Genomic DNA, 12,584 nt, shown 5'->3' with positions numbered 1-12,584 from the left:
AAAGGTTTTGATACCTTCCCCCCAAAAAAGACCTGAATGGCCAGCAACAATAGAAAATGATCTAATAGGAATTAATAGAGAAATGTATGAGAAAATGTCTGATAAATCTGGGATAACATTTGCAAAACAAACTGCTGCAACATACAAATAATAATAAAAAAAAATAATGAAGGTCCCACTGAATTTAAATAGTAGGGTGTAGCACATAAACACCTTGCAGGGGTTGAGAAATGAATAGGTTTTCATGCAAACTAATAAAACCAATGTAATGTAGGTAACAGTGTTTCTATTTAGCGATTTAGTTACTAACACAAGGTTTAATGTCTCATTGTTTATGAAGCATGATCTTTATTTAAATGTGCACAATAAAAGTGCCAGAAAAGTATCACTAGGACACTTCATTGTGAATGACAACAGCTTATAATGTATGACCTGATCTTCCCAATGCTGCATACACTTGTGCGGATTGAAATAAGCCCTTACGACTGCAGTTTAAAAAAAAAAGGTTCAGTCCCAATTGTCAGTCTGATCAAATGTTCCAGTGAAACAATATTCCATTTTTGCCTCCTGTTCTCTTTTTACTCCTGTCTGTCACATTCACCTGGGCAGACAGTTGGGGTCTAGAAAGTCCAGCGGTGGTTGGCAGTAGTCCGGGTTGAAGCTGTGGCTGAGACTGAGCGCCTGGTCCTGGGGCTGGCCTGGTAAATCCAGCGTGAAGCTCTCTCCGCAGTCGGAGCCTGGGGGCAGCTCGTTGATGCTCAGCGACAGTTCGTCATCCTGGGCCTGTGTGTCCTCGTCATCCCCGCTCACCCTCCCCTGTCCAGACAAGGGACGTTACATTTGAAAAGGATAGCAACAGCGTATTATTTGTCTGCGCTTGTGTGATTTTGTTTTGTGCTTAAGTGTTGTATTTTCTGTAGTCTTTTAATTGCATTTTCAGTTTGAGCAAATCTACATGATTGAACTCTGGTGCTCATGTTTATTTATGTGTGATGTCCCTTTTATAAAAAAGAAATCTAAAAATAAAATAAAATATGTACAATAACCTATGCAACGTGTGTGTGTGTGTGTGTGTGTGTGTGTGTGTGTGTGTGTGTGTGTGTGTGTGTGTGTGTGTGTGTGTGTGTGTGTGTGTGTGTTTATGCTTGTTTTGCATAATTCCTCACATGTAGTAGAGCACTGTGTAGATCAAGGAGCGCGCCCTGGCCCGGTGTTATGGCGTTGAAGGACAGGGGGTCGGCGGACGTGTCGTAAGAGGTGGATAGAGAATCAGTGTGATTGGTCTCATCGGATGGAGAAGGGTTTGTCTGGAAAGGGGAAGGCAAACCAGGAATGTCTATATAATGTTCATTTGGCTTTTTTTCACTATCAAAGTGGGGTCATTACAATGTGAATGTGGTTTTGATTCATGAACAGTTAAGGCTACGTACGAGCTGAGAGTGAGACAGGCTCTGGCTAGTGGAGGACTCCTCTTCCTCCGAGGACTCGTCTGAATCGTGGGGGTCCTCGTGACCCAGACTGGGGGTGCTGCCAGAGTGCTGGCTCTCCTCCAACATGTCTCCCAGCTCTGTGCTGTCCAGAGATCGTCTACGCACGCCCCAATTAAAGTTATCCACAGTCTCACCCTAGATAGAACACACACACACACACATTGGAAGACAAGGGCAGAGAGACGGTAGCTGTGAATTTCACTGCTGCGTTTGCGTTCACAATAATTAATAGTTGCTGTCTAAGAGCGTCTGACGACAAGCACAAGATGCAAAATGGACTGTTATTCATGGCATGGAAATATGCGGGGAAAAGGATTGTTCTGCATTCAATATGGTAATCTCAGTCCCATCAAGACTTTACCACTATCACCCATCTCCATTATGACAAAAAGCAATTTTGTCAACCAAGTTGTGAGAGCAACAATGAAGCACAGTCATCATTTATTTTTTGTTGTTGTTTTGTTTTTTTTCGGAGGGAGACAAAAGGAGCCAGCAACACCACAGCGCTGAGAAAAAAAGCTAATGCAAGTGCTTAGTTTGAGAGACCTTACCTGGAGCTCCTAGGCAGCGAGGGGAAGAGAGAGAGACACAGAGTTAGACAGAGAGAGAGACAACGAGGAGGGACAGAGAAAATACAATTCAAATATATGGACGTCAAGGAAAGACAGGAGGATAAAATGAAACACACAGTTCAACAGGTAAAAGGGAAGGAAAGAGACAGATGCTTTACTATAACTTTACAGCGATGTATGTTTATTTATTTTTTACTCAAACTGATAATGAGTTTTTTCATCTTATTCTCACCTCTCCGTCTTCCAGCTCCACATCCAGGAAGTCAAAGTCTCTGAAAACCCTGAACTGCTGCTCACTGGCCGTGTCATCCAACGTGTCCTCTCTGGTCCCGCCCTCCTCTGATGACACGCCACTCTCCCGCACCTCCATCATGTCCAAGTCACCACAGGATGAGAAGATCACCTGAGGAGCCAGAAATAAAATAAAATGGAACGATAGAGGATTTATTCTCCATAAATATCAGGGAAAGATTTGAGGACCTTGCCCAGGTTTATCATTTACAAAGGCTAGACTTTAAGAAGACAGTGAACACAGCTTGCTAGCAGATCTTAGTTGACTGTAAACACATGCATTGTGAATGAGATGTGAGGTAGCTCACAGATGGGTTCTTGGTGAGTCCAACTTCTTGTCCACAAAGAGACAAAACGTTCACCAGCTTCTCTCTGGTCCTTTTCTGGATGGATGAGAAAGACGGAAAGACAGCAAAAGAGCCTCAATCAAAGTGGACGTAAACTTAAATCATATTTGAGATTTTCCCTTTCCACTTCAATAGCTTTTTCACTTTTGATTCAGATGTTTAACCAATAAACTTCCATTAATTTAGCATTTACATACATACATAGTCTAGGATATTTTTCTTGTGCTATTCAAATTAGCCATGATGTCAAAACAAAGAAAGGTGGATGTAAGCCAGTATGTTATTGTATATACAGTATGAAGTAGTGGCAGTTCTGATAGGTGCAGTTGTCATAAAATTAGAATTGGCAAGTTACTAGAATTATAATAATAAGCCCTGTAAGTATGCCTACATAATACATTCTGTTATAACCTGATAACTTAACGTCAGAGTCTAGCTTTACCTGAGAGGACTGTGGTCGCCTCCAGCTGACTGGCACCAGGATGGTGTTGGAGTTGGATCCAGAGGAGGTGGAGGAAGTACTTCGGGTTACAGCCATGGCTCTGGCCTTTCCTTCTCTCCCCCCTGAACCCTGCAGCTCGTCAAAGCGACGCCCGATCACTGGAGTCTGTACAGAAAAAACAGGGATGCAGGCCCCCATGAAAATGTTTTTTTTTTGTTCGTACGTATTTTTATTGGAAAACATCAACAACAACATCAAACAATACCACAATTGCCAACAAAAACAGACAAATAAAAGCCCTCCCATTAACTGACAGAATAAATAAAAGGTGACAACAACTTAAATAAAATCAGGTAACACAGACAATATATTGATGCCTATCACACGATATCAATATTATGACACATTACAAACATATTTATCAAGTATTAATCAAATAAAGTCGATGGTAGCGAGATATTGGCAAGCACAGAGTCCCATCTCCTATGAAAATCAACGGCCAAACCTCTTATAGCACACTTCACTTTTTGAGAAAATGTTTGAGTGGTTTGAACATCACACACATTTATTGCATGTAATTTATTTTATTTTATTTTATTTTTCTTAAAAAATGCTGCATACTGTCATGGTAAGAGACCGTCTCATTTAGTTGCTTCCTCACCTCAGAGATGTCAAAGGTGAAGTCCAGTGTTTTTCCAGGCAGAGCCTTGGCCGAACCGTCCCACACCCTGCTGACCTCCAGGTTGGATAGGTCACCCGGCGTGTGGCCGTACACCGGGTGAACTAGGCTGGCAGAGCGCGACACCACCAGTTTCAAGATGTTCAAGGCATCCTTCCAGTGTACTGTCTATTGATCACAAACACATTATACATTATAACAGAGAGTAGTTACTTAATGTTACACAATAACACAAAGAGTAGAAAAGGAAGACGCAGCAGCTAATATATAGTAATGTAGGAGGAGGGTTACCTGCACAAACTTCTCAATGGTTTTTGTGACGTCAGCGTTGAACATTTTGACTTGCACAGCGGTCAGGTCCATGTGGCTGAGTAGACAGTAGATGATCTGGAGCAGAGACTGTTGCATGCTGGGAAGGCCCTTATCCAGCAGCTGACAGATGGAGACCGACATTCAGTAAGGGACAAAAGCATGCAACCACAAAAGGCATTTTGCTTAAAGGTACAGTATGTAATATGGGTGTATTTTGATTTTGATTTATTAGGATCCCATTAGCAAAACACCAGAGTGAGAGCCAGTCTTAATGGGTTCTGAAACATATAATATAAACAACAGACAATCACGTGTTTGACATTATGTCAAACGCAAATAAGACAAATAATAAACAAAAATATGATTATAATACGTAATCATCAGCACTTACCTCAGCCATATAGGTGACCATGTTTAGGGTGATGTCGGAGAAAGCCTCGTGGAGGTAACGGCAAACCACGCTAACCCAGGAGAAAGGGTCCCGTGTGTAGGAGCGCGTCTTATAGAGGGTCATCACATGGGCCAAATGGGACAGCTTGGTGTGCTTCTCCATCAAACACACCTGCGAGAGGGAAATGGAGTGAGTGAGAGGGAGAAACATTTTTAACCTGTACTCCTGCATGCATACTACTTAACTTCTCAGTGTATATTTGTGTCATGCCTTCCTTTAAAGCCTGGCAAAAAAGGAAACTGAAGTAAAATAAACCTAAATGAAGTAAACTAGGCTGAAGTGAAGAATTACTAATAAGTACCTGTGCGATCCTCTCAGCACTCTCTTTACAGAACTGATTAGGGTGGCCAAAGTGCTGCACCAGGTGAGGCAGCAGACACAACACGTTCAGAGGGAAACCTGCAGAGAAACAAGAGGTTGAAACGTGGCCCAGTACAAATGAAAACTAGAGACTTTGTCAGGGCAAAGATCATCAAATAATAAGCGATGAAGATGGCCGTGATTCCCCAGCACCTACCTATAGACTGTGAGCTGTCAACAACAGGCACGCGGGAGACTGGTGTGAGTTGGCAGAAGAGCTGTAAGGTGAGGTCAGAAGTGGCCTGGGAGGTAAAACCCTTCAACAAAAGCTGCTGTATCCCAGAGAACCCGCTCCACCTCAGCTGAGCCTGCAGCTTCTCTAGGCGTTCGCGGTTCTCTGCTCTGTCTAAGGGCACCTGGAGGGGAGCAAAATAGTTTTTTTCTTCTTTAATAATTGGATGTATTATTATTTATTTTATTTAAATAGCAAATAGCTCGTATTTTTGTGAAGTGTTGATAGCTGAACATCCCCTTGTATTTAATTTGAAAATATAATAAACAGTTTTAGGCCTTTTAGTAAGAATGAAGGCTCTTACAATTGTTCAGTTTGTACCTCTCTTAAAATGACTTGGTAATGAGGAGCAACAAGGCAATCAGAAAATAGCTTATACTTTTCTGCCACTAGTTCTCCACCTTAACCTTGGTTTCTACAATTTACAAAATAACTTTTTTCCTTTAAGTTTAATCCTATTCACCTTTGAAAGCAGCTTGTGAACGAGTCGAAGTGACATCTGATATTCAAACTCAAAGTCTGACTCCATGAGAGCCACGGCCACCCAGAAGACTGTGGCCAGTATGGATGAAGGGTGGGACACATGGGCGGGGTCTGATAAAACACTAGGATCGATGCGATTGGTCGATGATGTGCAGGACCCTGGTAATCTTCCTGTCCGGGAGAGGCCGTGGCTGTTGCAGGCCTGTTAAGATTGAACAAAAATGAAATAAAACGCTGGATTAATAAGATGCACTGGTTTCAACAAGTTGTCATCACACTGAACAGCAATCTTCCTTGTGTCACCTGTATGCGATCCAGAGTTGCGCTGCGAGGGGGATCATTAGGCTGGTGGGCACACTCCCCAAACTTCTTGGGGACTGAGTAGGAGCGCTGGTGGCGTTGTGACGACAGACCCACAAATCCGGGGCCGGGGAAGTTCAACTGTCCCGTGCTCTTTCTGTTCATCAGTTTGTCACTAGTCACAAAGTCTGGCGAGGACGTCCTGTAAATCAAATTCAGTACGATTGTATAAACTTGAACATGGTTACATATGTTTTACATGGTGTCCTTAAGTTGTAGCAACATCAAGGGGAAGAGGGTTGAGTACCTGGTAAGAGCTGCCATGAGGTCGCTGTTTTTCAGACATTCTGCAAGATTCACCACCACCGACTCCAACGTCAACAGCACCTCCATCACATAGCCCTTAAACACACACACACGTTGTTGTTCAATTAAAAAAAGCACACCAACACGCCTTCTCAGCTGCAGAGTATAGAGGGTGTTAGAAGGTGGAGTCAACGAATCTGGACAACGCTTGTTGTCAAATCGCTTTTTTGTCAAAATCAGAAAATATCTCCTCATTATCCACTACATGTACGTACTGTGTGTGAGCTAAACAATATCTGGGGTTATTACATAGCCTAGGCACTGTAATGTAAACAAAGGGGTCTCACCATAGCTAGCAACATGCCCCTTTACAGAGCCTAGGCTGTGTATAAACACTAGATTATTTTTCCAATGCCTACACAGTATGGACAGATAGCGGATTGTGAGGAAACATTCACTGATTTTGACAAAGTGTTATTTAGACAACAAGCCTTCTCCAGAATCATTGACTACTCCTTTAAGTGCTGTCTCACTCACCTGCACCTCGTCTCCGTGTTCTCCCACCACCTCGACGAGGCGTGAGACCAGGTCGGAGACGGCGTGGTTGTTGATTGGCTGTTTGAGCGCTCTGAACATCTGGAAAGAACGGCCGGCGTAGTGCCGTGAGGAGCTGCACAGAGCCGTCTGTAAAGCCACGTCACTCAGCTGCTGCTCCAGATGGAAGTCTGTATTAACGCATGGGCAAAAAGACACTTAGAAATATACATACAAACACACATGCAGGTTTGTCATCAATCAGGTTTTGCCAAATTGTTACTACAATGTGTTGGATTTGGGAGTATTATGGATTGCCTCATGTAACAACTCAGAAGAGAGCTTTTTACAAATAAATGATGCTACACATGAATCATGAGGTTGTAATTAAGCCCTGATATTTCTGGTTTACAGTGAAAAGCATCCGATATCAACATTAGTGTGTTTTTTGTTACCTGTCTTGGACTCCTTAAAGACAGAGACGACGTGGCGTAGGAAGTTTGAAAGCTGCTCGGAGCTCTTGGAGTTGGGGTTCTTCGGTGTGATGTCCTCATGCAGCCACAGCGGTCCGAACGATCTGAGCAACAACAACACAGTACTCCAGGCACTGTATATACCCACCACCAAGTAGCACCACATACAGGTTACACAAGCACCTACATTATGTGCAGTGCCATTTGCACACACTCTATAAATGCATCCGCCTGTGCTTGATCGAAATTACAGGTGGTGAAAAAAATCGATTCATGTGAAAAGTGCCATTCTTCTCACCCGCGAACTGCGAACACTTTAATTTGCAATCATGCCATAATTTGCCACAACGCCTCTTAGCACACAGTGGACTGGAGTAAATCCTGATATCCTCTTATATACACCCAAAATGAAGCAGTGGTGCTAGTAGAATTGCATCACAGGAGGACAAAGCTTAACTAAACTGTACCTGGTGGAGAGGAACTCAATGAGTTTGTTTGTTTTTTCGTCGGTTTCGTTGGGCATGTCCTCCAAGTCTTCCAGGTCATCTGGTGTCACTAGGGGCAGATGTCCCACACTGCCCGCAGTGCTGCCGCCACCCAGACTGGCAGAGGACGAGTTGGAGGTGGAGCTGAGGCCGGAGTCCACCACTGGAGACGTCTGCCACTCTCGCAAGAAGTCAGGTGCATCTTTAGGGGAACAAGATGACATGAATATACACAGATATATTTACTATTATTATATTGCCCTGCAGATTAGCCATGTTGTTATGTGCTGTGCTGTGTTAATTGGTCGTCCCATGCGGAAACTGATCTTTATTACACAATTTATTACAGTTTCACCAGCAGATGTCATAGGATTAATTCATGTGTAAAATGCTTGCTGAGTATTTTCTACTTACGTGACTGCTGGTACTCTGTATGGTAGCTGGACTTTATAGTGAGGGTCTTGTTGTCACTGATTTCTCGCGTCAGCATGAGAACTGAGGCTATTACCTGGTGATGAATTTGTTAATTTAATTAACTTTGCACTATATACAAACGGTCATTCAAATGACCACAAGTCTTAGGATCCCACTTTTACCTGGAAGTTGTTGTTGCAGGAGAGGGCAATGAGGAGGTGAAGAAGAAGACGTTTGCTGTGTTCATAGACCTCTGGTCTGTAGTGATCCAGACCTAGCCAATTAAAATACACATGCAGTCAGACAACAAATAGATCAGGATAAGGATTACACACACAAGGGTTTGTTGTGCTTTATTGATTGCTCTAACAACTCCCAGACATGCTCACGTCACGACATTTCTCCCAAACACCGCCAGTCATAAAACAACATAACACGGATTCTTTGTCAACTTCATGCACACAGTGACGCAGACTGAATGCTGCTGATGATGATGTATGGACAGCCTGAACTAGAGGGGTTAGTATGCTGAATATGCAGGGTACTTAATAATACATCTCTGCACAGATGAAAGAGCAGGTATGTGTCCATGTGTCAAGATAATTCAGTCTGGGTGAGAAAAGCAAGCCATGGGGAATGTTTGAGAGTCTGCAGTGACATAAGAGAACGCGCTGTCCTAGAATGCATGTCTATGTAAGGATGGAGATAAAATCTCATACCATCACGCAAGCGGTTTATTGGGCGTCACAGAAAGCACCTGCACATCTCAAGTGTGTGTATCTGTCGATGTTTGAACACCCTATTTGACAGCTGTCATCTTTTTAAGATAAGTTCCTTAAGTTCCACACGTGGTTCACCCTCATTGGGAGCAAAAAGTGAGACAGGTTGGGGTATTTCTCTTGTCTAGGCCGCTAATCCGGTTTTTCACATAGTAATACACTCTCCAAAATACTTAAATAATAGCGGAATAATTTAGGCCCAGCATTTTGGCTGTGTTTTCTTTTTACCTACACTCTTCTTTCTTCTTTATGTTTCCAAGATGAATCAGCTATGGTGCATCAATGTTGAGTTATATGTATTGTGTGTGTTGTGTATGCCTACCCAAGAAGAGGGCATGCAGTAACAGGGGCAGGTGCAAAGCCCAGTCTTCTCTCACGCTGTGGTCCACCACCATTTCAGTCATGAAGATCACTGCAATGTTACACCTGAAAAGCAACACACACACACACACACACACACACACACACACACACACATACAAAACCAGTGAGTGCACAGAATATCAACAACTTTACTCAATGGGCTGAGTAGTGTGACCATCCTCCAAGGCTTGGCGTTCAAGCACATCTGACATCAATTAGCCCGCCATAAATTCAGCTCTAAAAACACTTCTGTTCTGTTATTATAAGAGAAGTAATTCAATTAGGATTTCAAAATCGATTTATTTGCAGGTTATCTCTTGGGAATAGTTTTAGTATATAATATGTTCTTATAATAGGGGGAAATCAAATGTTTTAACAATATAAGGTAGCCTCTTTAGGTCCCTTGTTTAAAACCAAAGATAATACATTTACTATCAAAAAGGACTTACATTTATCTTATTTGAATCACATTCACAGCAGTCTGAACCAGTTATTTTGTTAGGCACTGTTTCTTAAAATACGACCTCAACCAAAGTAGTAGCTGATTCATTTTCTGTCCATCAACTAGTAAGCTCTATATTATTTCATTACATGAAAAAAAGGTCAAGACAAGTACATGTATTCTTATTTGGGCTTATCTCTTATTTCAGTCATACAGAGGATTTGTATCAAACAGTTAAGGAATGTGCTTGAGACACAGGTTGTGTATAAAACGATGTCCAGGGAGTTGTGGGAATGGCAATTAACATTACGAACTTCAGATACTGAAACTAAATGTGCCCGAACATTTGCACTCCTGTTAAATTTTGTGAAACCATGCATAACAAATCTATCCTCCTTTTCATCCTATCTTAAGCAATCAGTCAACCTTTTCCTATGTTCATTTTCTACACAGCCAGAGACAGAGCAAGCTGGCACAGTTCCATATTGCGCTGGAATGTATTAGACCATCTGTGAGTAACTCTTGATAGGGTGAGAAAAATTCCTTGCTTTGCTGAGTGACTGACAAAAACGTCACTGTTCCAACCTCAGAGTCTATTTTCCTAGATTTCCCTTCTAGATTCTCTGCACAGTGCGAGATTAGTCCATGTGTGCCTGTGCATACCTGTGCAGTGGTCCTCTGGGTGTGATGGTTTCTGGGAGGTAGTCAACCAGAGGAGCCCAGCAGCCTCCGTTTACAGGCATGGGTAACGGCTGGGGATGGTTGGTCTCTAGGACGTTCAGCAGCCAACCAGCATACGGCGGGAGTGGGTCAGCTGAAAAAAATAGACCAATGCCAATATTTGTTTAATAAAAATACACATGAAATATACATATATCTCATACACACAGAGTGCATGCCTCTTCTACCTGAGTTGAAATTAAATCTATTCAAATGACCAGACTGGTGTTTTTTTTGTCAAAAGTTAAAGGTGGAGTCAGCGATTTTGGAGAATGTTTGTTGCTAAAATCACCTACAGTGTGCGCTAAAAAAAAATCTGGTTTTAGTACACAAATTAGGCTCTGTAAACTGGAATGTTATCAAAGGGTATGTAAACAAAGGGGCCCAGCGTAGCTAGCGACATGCCCGTTTACAGAGCCTAGGCTCTGGACTAACATGTTTTTTTCTTCTGCGCACACACTACATACAGGTAGCAGATTGTGAGGAGATATCCACTGATTTTGAGAAAAAAGTGATTTTGACAACAAGCCTTTTCAAGAATCACTGACTCCATGTTTAAGAAATAAGAATGATAATATTCTCATATCTGTATGATAAAAATGAAAGAGCAGCCGGCTTATTAAGCTAACCTTACACAAATCACTGTCTGAGTTCAGCTCTGCTTAGTCACATGAGGACTACAGCAGCAGACTCACGGCTCTAAGCCTCCCAGGACAGACGCCAGCTAAAGATAGCCTGTGTCATGTGTCACAGTTGTGGGCCTTGGCTTGTGTTCAAAAGCAATGACATGCTTATTATACAACTACAATATAAAACTGTGATAAAATTAACTTGCGCTATATAAGACACAGGTTTCTTAAAACAATCAAATGTCAATCTGTTGTTTGTTCGGTATGTTGGGGACTAGTGACACTGACAATTAAAATGAAGGTATTTGTTTTAAGTGCTGAACGTTTTTGACTGACAGGAAGAATTCATGCCCTGTAGTTCTCTCCTAACAGACACCTGCGATTCCCTTTGGCCTGTGTGTAGGGTGAGTACACCTCGTACATGTACAGTAAGTTTGAACTTTCAATGACGTGAGAACCAAAGGAACTTACTCTTTTCATCCTCGTAGGAGCCTCCGGAGCTGTTGCTGTAGCGAGACTCCAGTCTGTTGTGTGCCCTGGCCCTTCTGAGAAAATACATGACATTCAGAGAAAAATTTAGGGTTTATGTGCAGTCTTTAAATTCTTGTTTGACACATTTAATTAACCCGCACAAGACCCTCAAGAGACTGTTGACCTTTGAATGAAACAATATCTCAATGTGGCAGCATATTTAGTCTTGTTTTTCTGCCAAAGATACGATTCGATTCGATTCGATACAAGAAAATAAAAGATTGTATTAATACTGACCGCTCTTCACTCTCTCGCACTAGCTTGATCTCATCTGTGTCTGTCAGGTTCTCCTGACCAGCCACCACAGTGTTACTGCTGGAGGTGGTGCCTGCGCAAAAAGACATTTCAGAAGAAAAATCTTCAGCAAAACAGTACAGTGAACCATCTACCACATCATGTTAAAAAGTCAACGTCAAGCGCCTGATATCTCAGTTGACAACTTCTCCTCTCACCTGTCTGTGAGGTGGAGGCTTTGTTGCTGGCAGCGAAGCGATAGAAGGGAGGGTTGTCGCAGTGCAAGACCACAGGGTTGACTGGGTCCGTCTGCTGCAGCTCAAACAGGAGTTCTTCCATGGTCTGAATGGTGTTGTTGCGACACAGGTAGATCACAACCTTCTTGATCTAAAGCAGGCACAAATATATATATATATATATATATATATATATATATATATACACACATACATATTTAATCATCATATTTATATAATACTTCACCCAGTATCAGACAGACTTAAACTTACGTAAGGTAATAGCGTGGTGTCACTGCTGACTCCACACAGGCTGATAAGGAACTGCAGGGTGATCCGCAGGTTGTTGCCCCACCTCTCGTTGGACACCAGGGTGTTCCAGGCATTCTCAATCTCTTGGCCAGGGACCTCGTCTCCATACTGATAATGTGGAGAGAAAATAATTATTCATTAATTTGAAAAGGCAGGAGATTTTATTT

At 42.4% G+C, this 12,584-nt stretch overlaps 1 protein-coding gene across 2 annotated transcripts in view; it reads right to left on the bottom strand.

The window, feature by feature from the left end:
- The window catches only part of fryb (furry homolog b), a 54,813-nt gene that overhangs the window by 7,919 nt on the left and 34,310 nt on the right, over positions 1–12,584 (bottom strand). For both annotated transcript variants that reach the window (XM_080040434.1, XM_080040435.1), the window contains exons 34-58: positions 12,379–12,525; positions 12,088–12,256; positions 11,873–11,963; positions 11,576–11,649; positions 10,419–10,569; positions 9,273–9,376; positions 8,354–8,445; positions 8,172–8,265; positions 7,740–7,959; positions 7,255–7,406; positions 6,803–6,990; positions 6,267–6,361; positions 5,963–6,161; positions 5,640–5,861; positions 5,102–5,300; positions 4,886–4,983; positions 4,525–4,695; positions 4,113–4,253; positions 3,804–3,989; positions 3,143–3,307; positions 2,662–2,736; positions 2,295–2,465; positions 1,431–1,625; positions 1,167–1,307; positions 602–816 (exon numbers count right to left, since the gene is read on the bottom strand). In XM_080040434.1, the coding sequence (XP_079896560.1) occupies positions 602–816; positions 1,167–1,307; positions 1,431–1,625; positions 2,295–2,465; positions 2,662–2,736; positions 3,143–3,307; positions 3,804–3,989; positions 4,113–4,253; positions 4,525–4,695; positions 4,886–4,983; positions 5,102–5,300; positions 5,640–5,861; positions 5,963–6,161; positions 6,267–6,361; positions 6,803–6,990; positions 7,255–7,406; positions 7,740–7,959; positions 8,172–8,265; positions 8,354–8,445; positions 9,273–9,376; positions 10,419–10,569; positions 11,576–11,649; positions 11,873–11,963; positions 12,088–12,256; positions 12,379–12,525 (3,755 nt within the window). The remainder of the gene's footprint in view (positions 1–601; positions 817–1,166; positions 1,308–1,430; positions 1,626–2,294; positions 2,466–2,661; positions 2,737–3,142; positions 3,308–3,803; positions 3,990–4,112; positions 4,254–4,524; positions 4,696–4,885; positions 4,984–5,101; positions 5,301–5,639; positions 5,862–5,962; positions 6,162–6,266; positions 6,362–6,802; positions 6,991–7,254; positions 7,407–7,739; positions 7,960–8,171; positions 8,266–8,353; positions 8,446–9,272; positions 9,377–10,418; positions 10,570–11,575; positions 11,650–11,872; positions 11,964–12,087; positions 12,257–12,378; positions 12,526–12,584) is intronic.

This window comes from Ammodytes marinus, assembly GCF_949987685.1.
Source record: "Ammodytes marinus genome assembly, chromosome: 14".
Lineage (NCBI taxonomy): Eukaryota > Metazoa > Chordata > Actinopteri > Uranoscopiformes > Ammodytidae > Ammodytes > Ammodytes marinus.
The sequence above is the reverse complement of the archived record's forward strand: the minus strand, read 5'-3'. Positions and strand labels throughout refer to the sequence as shown.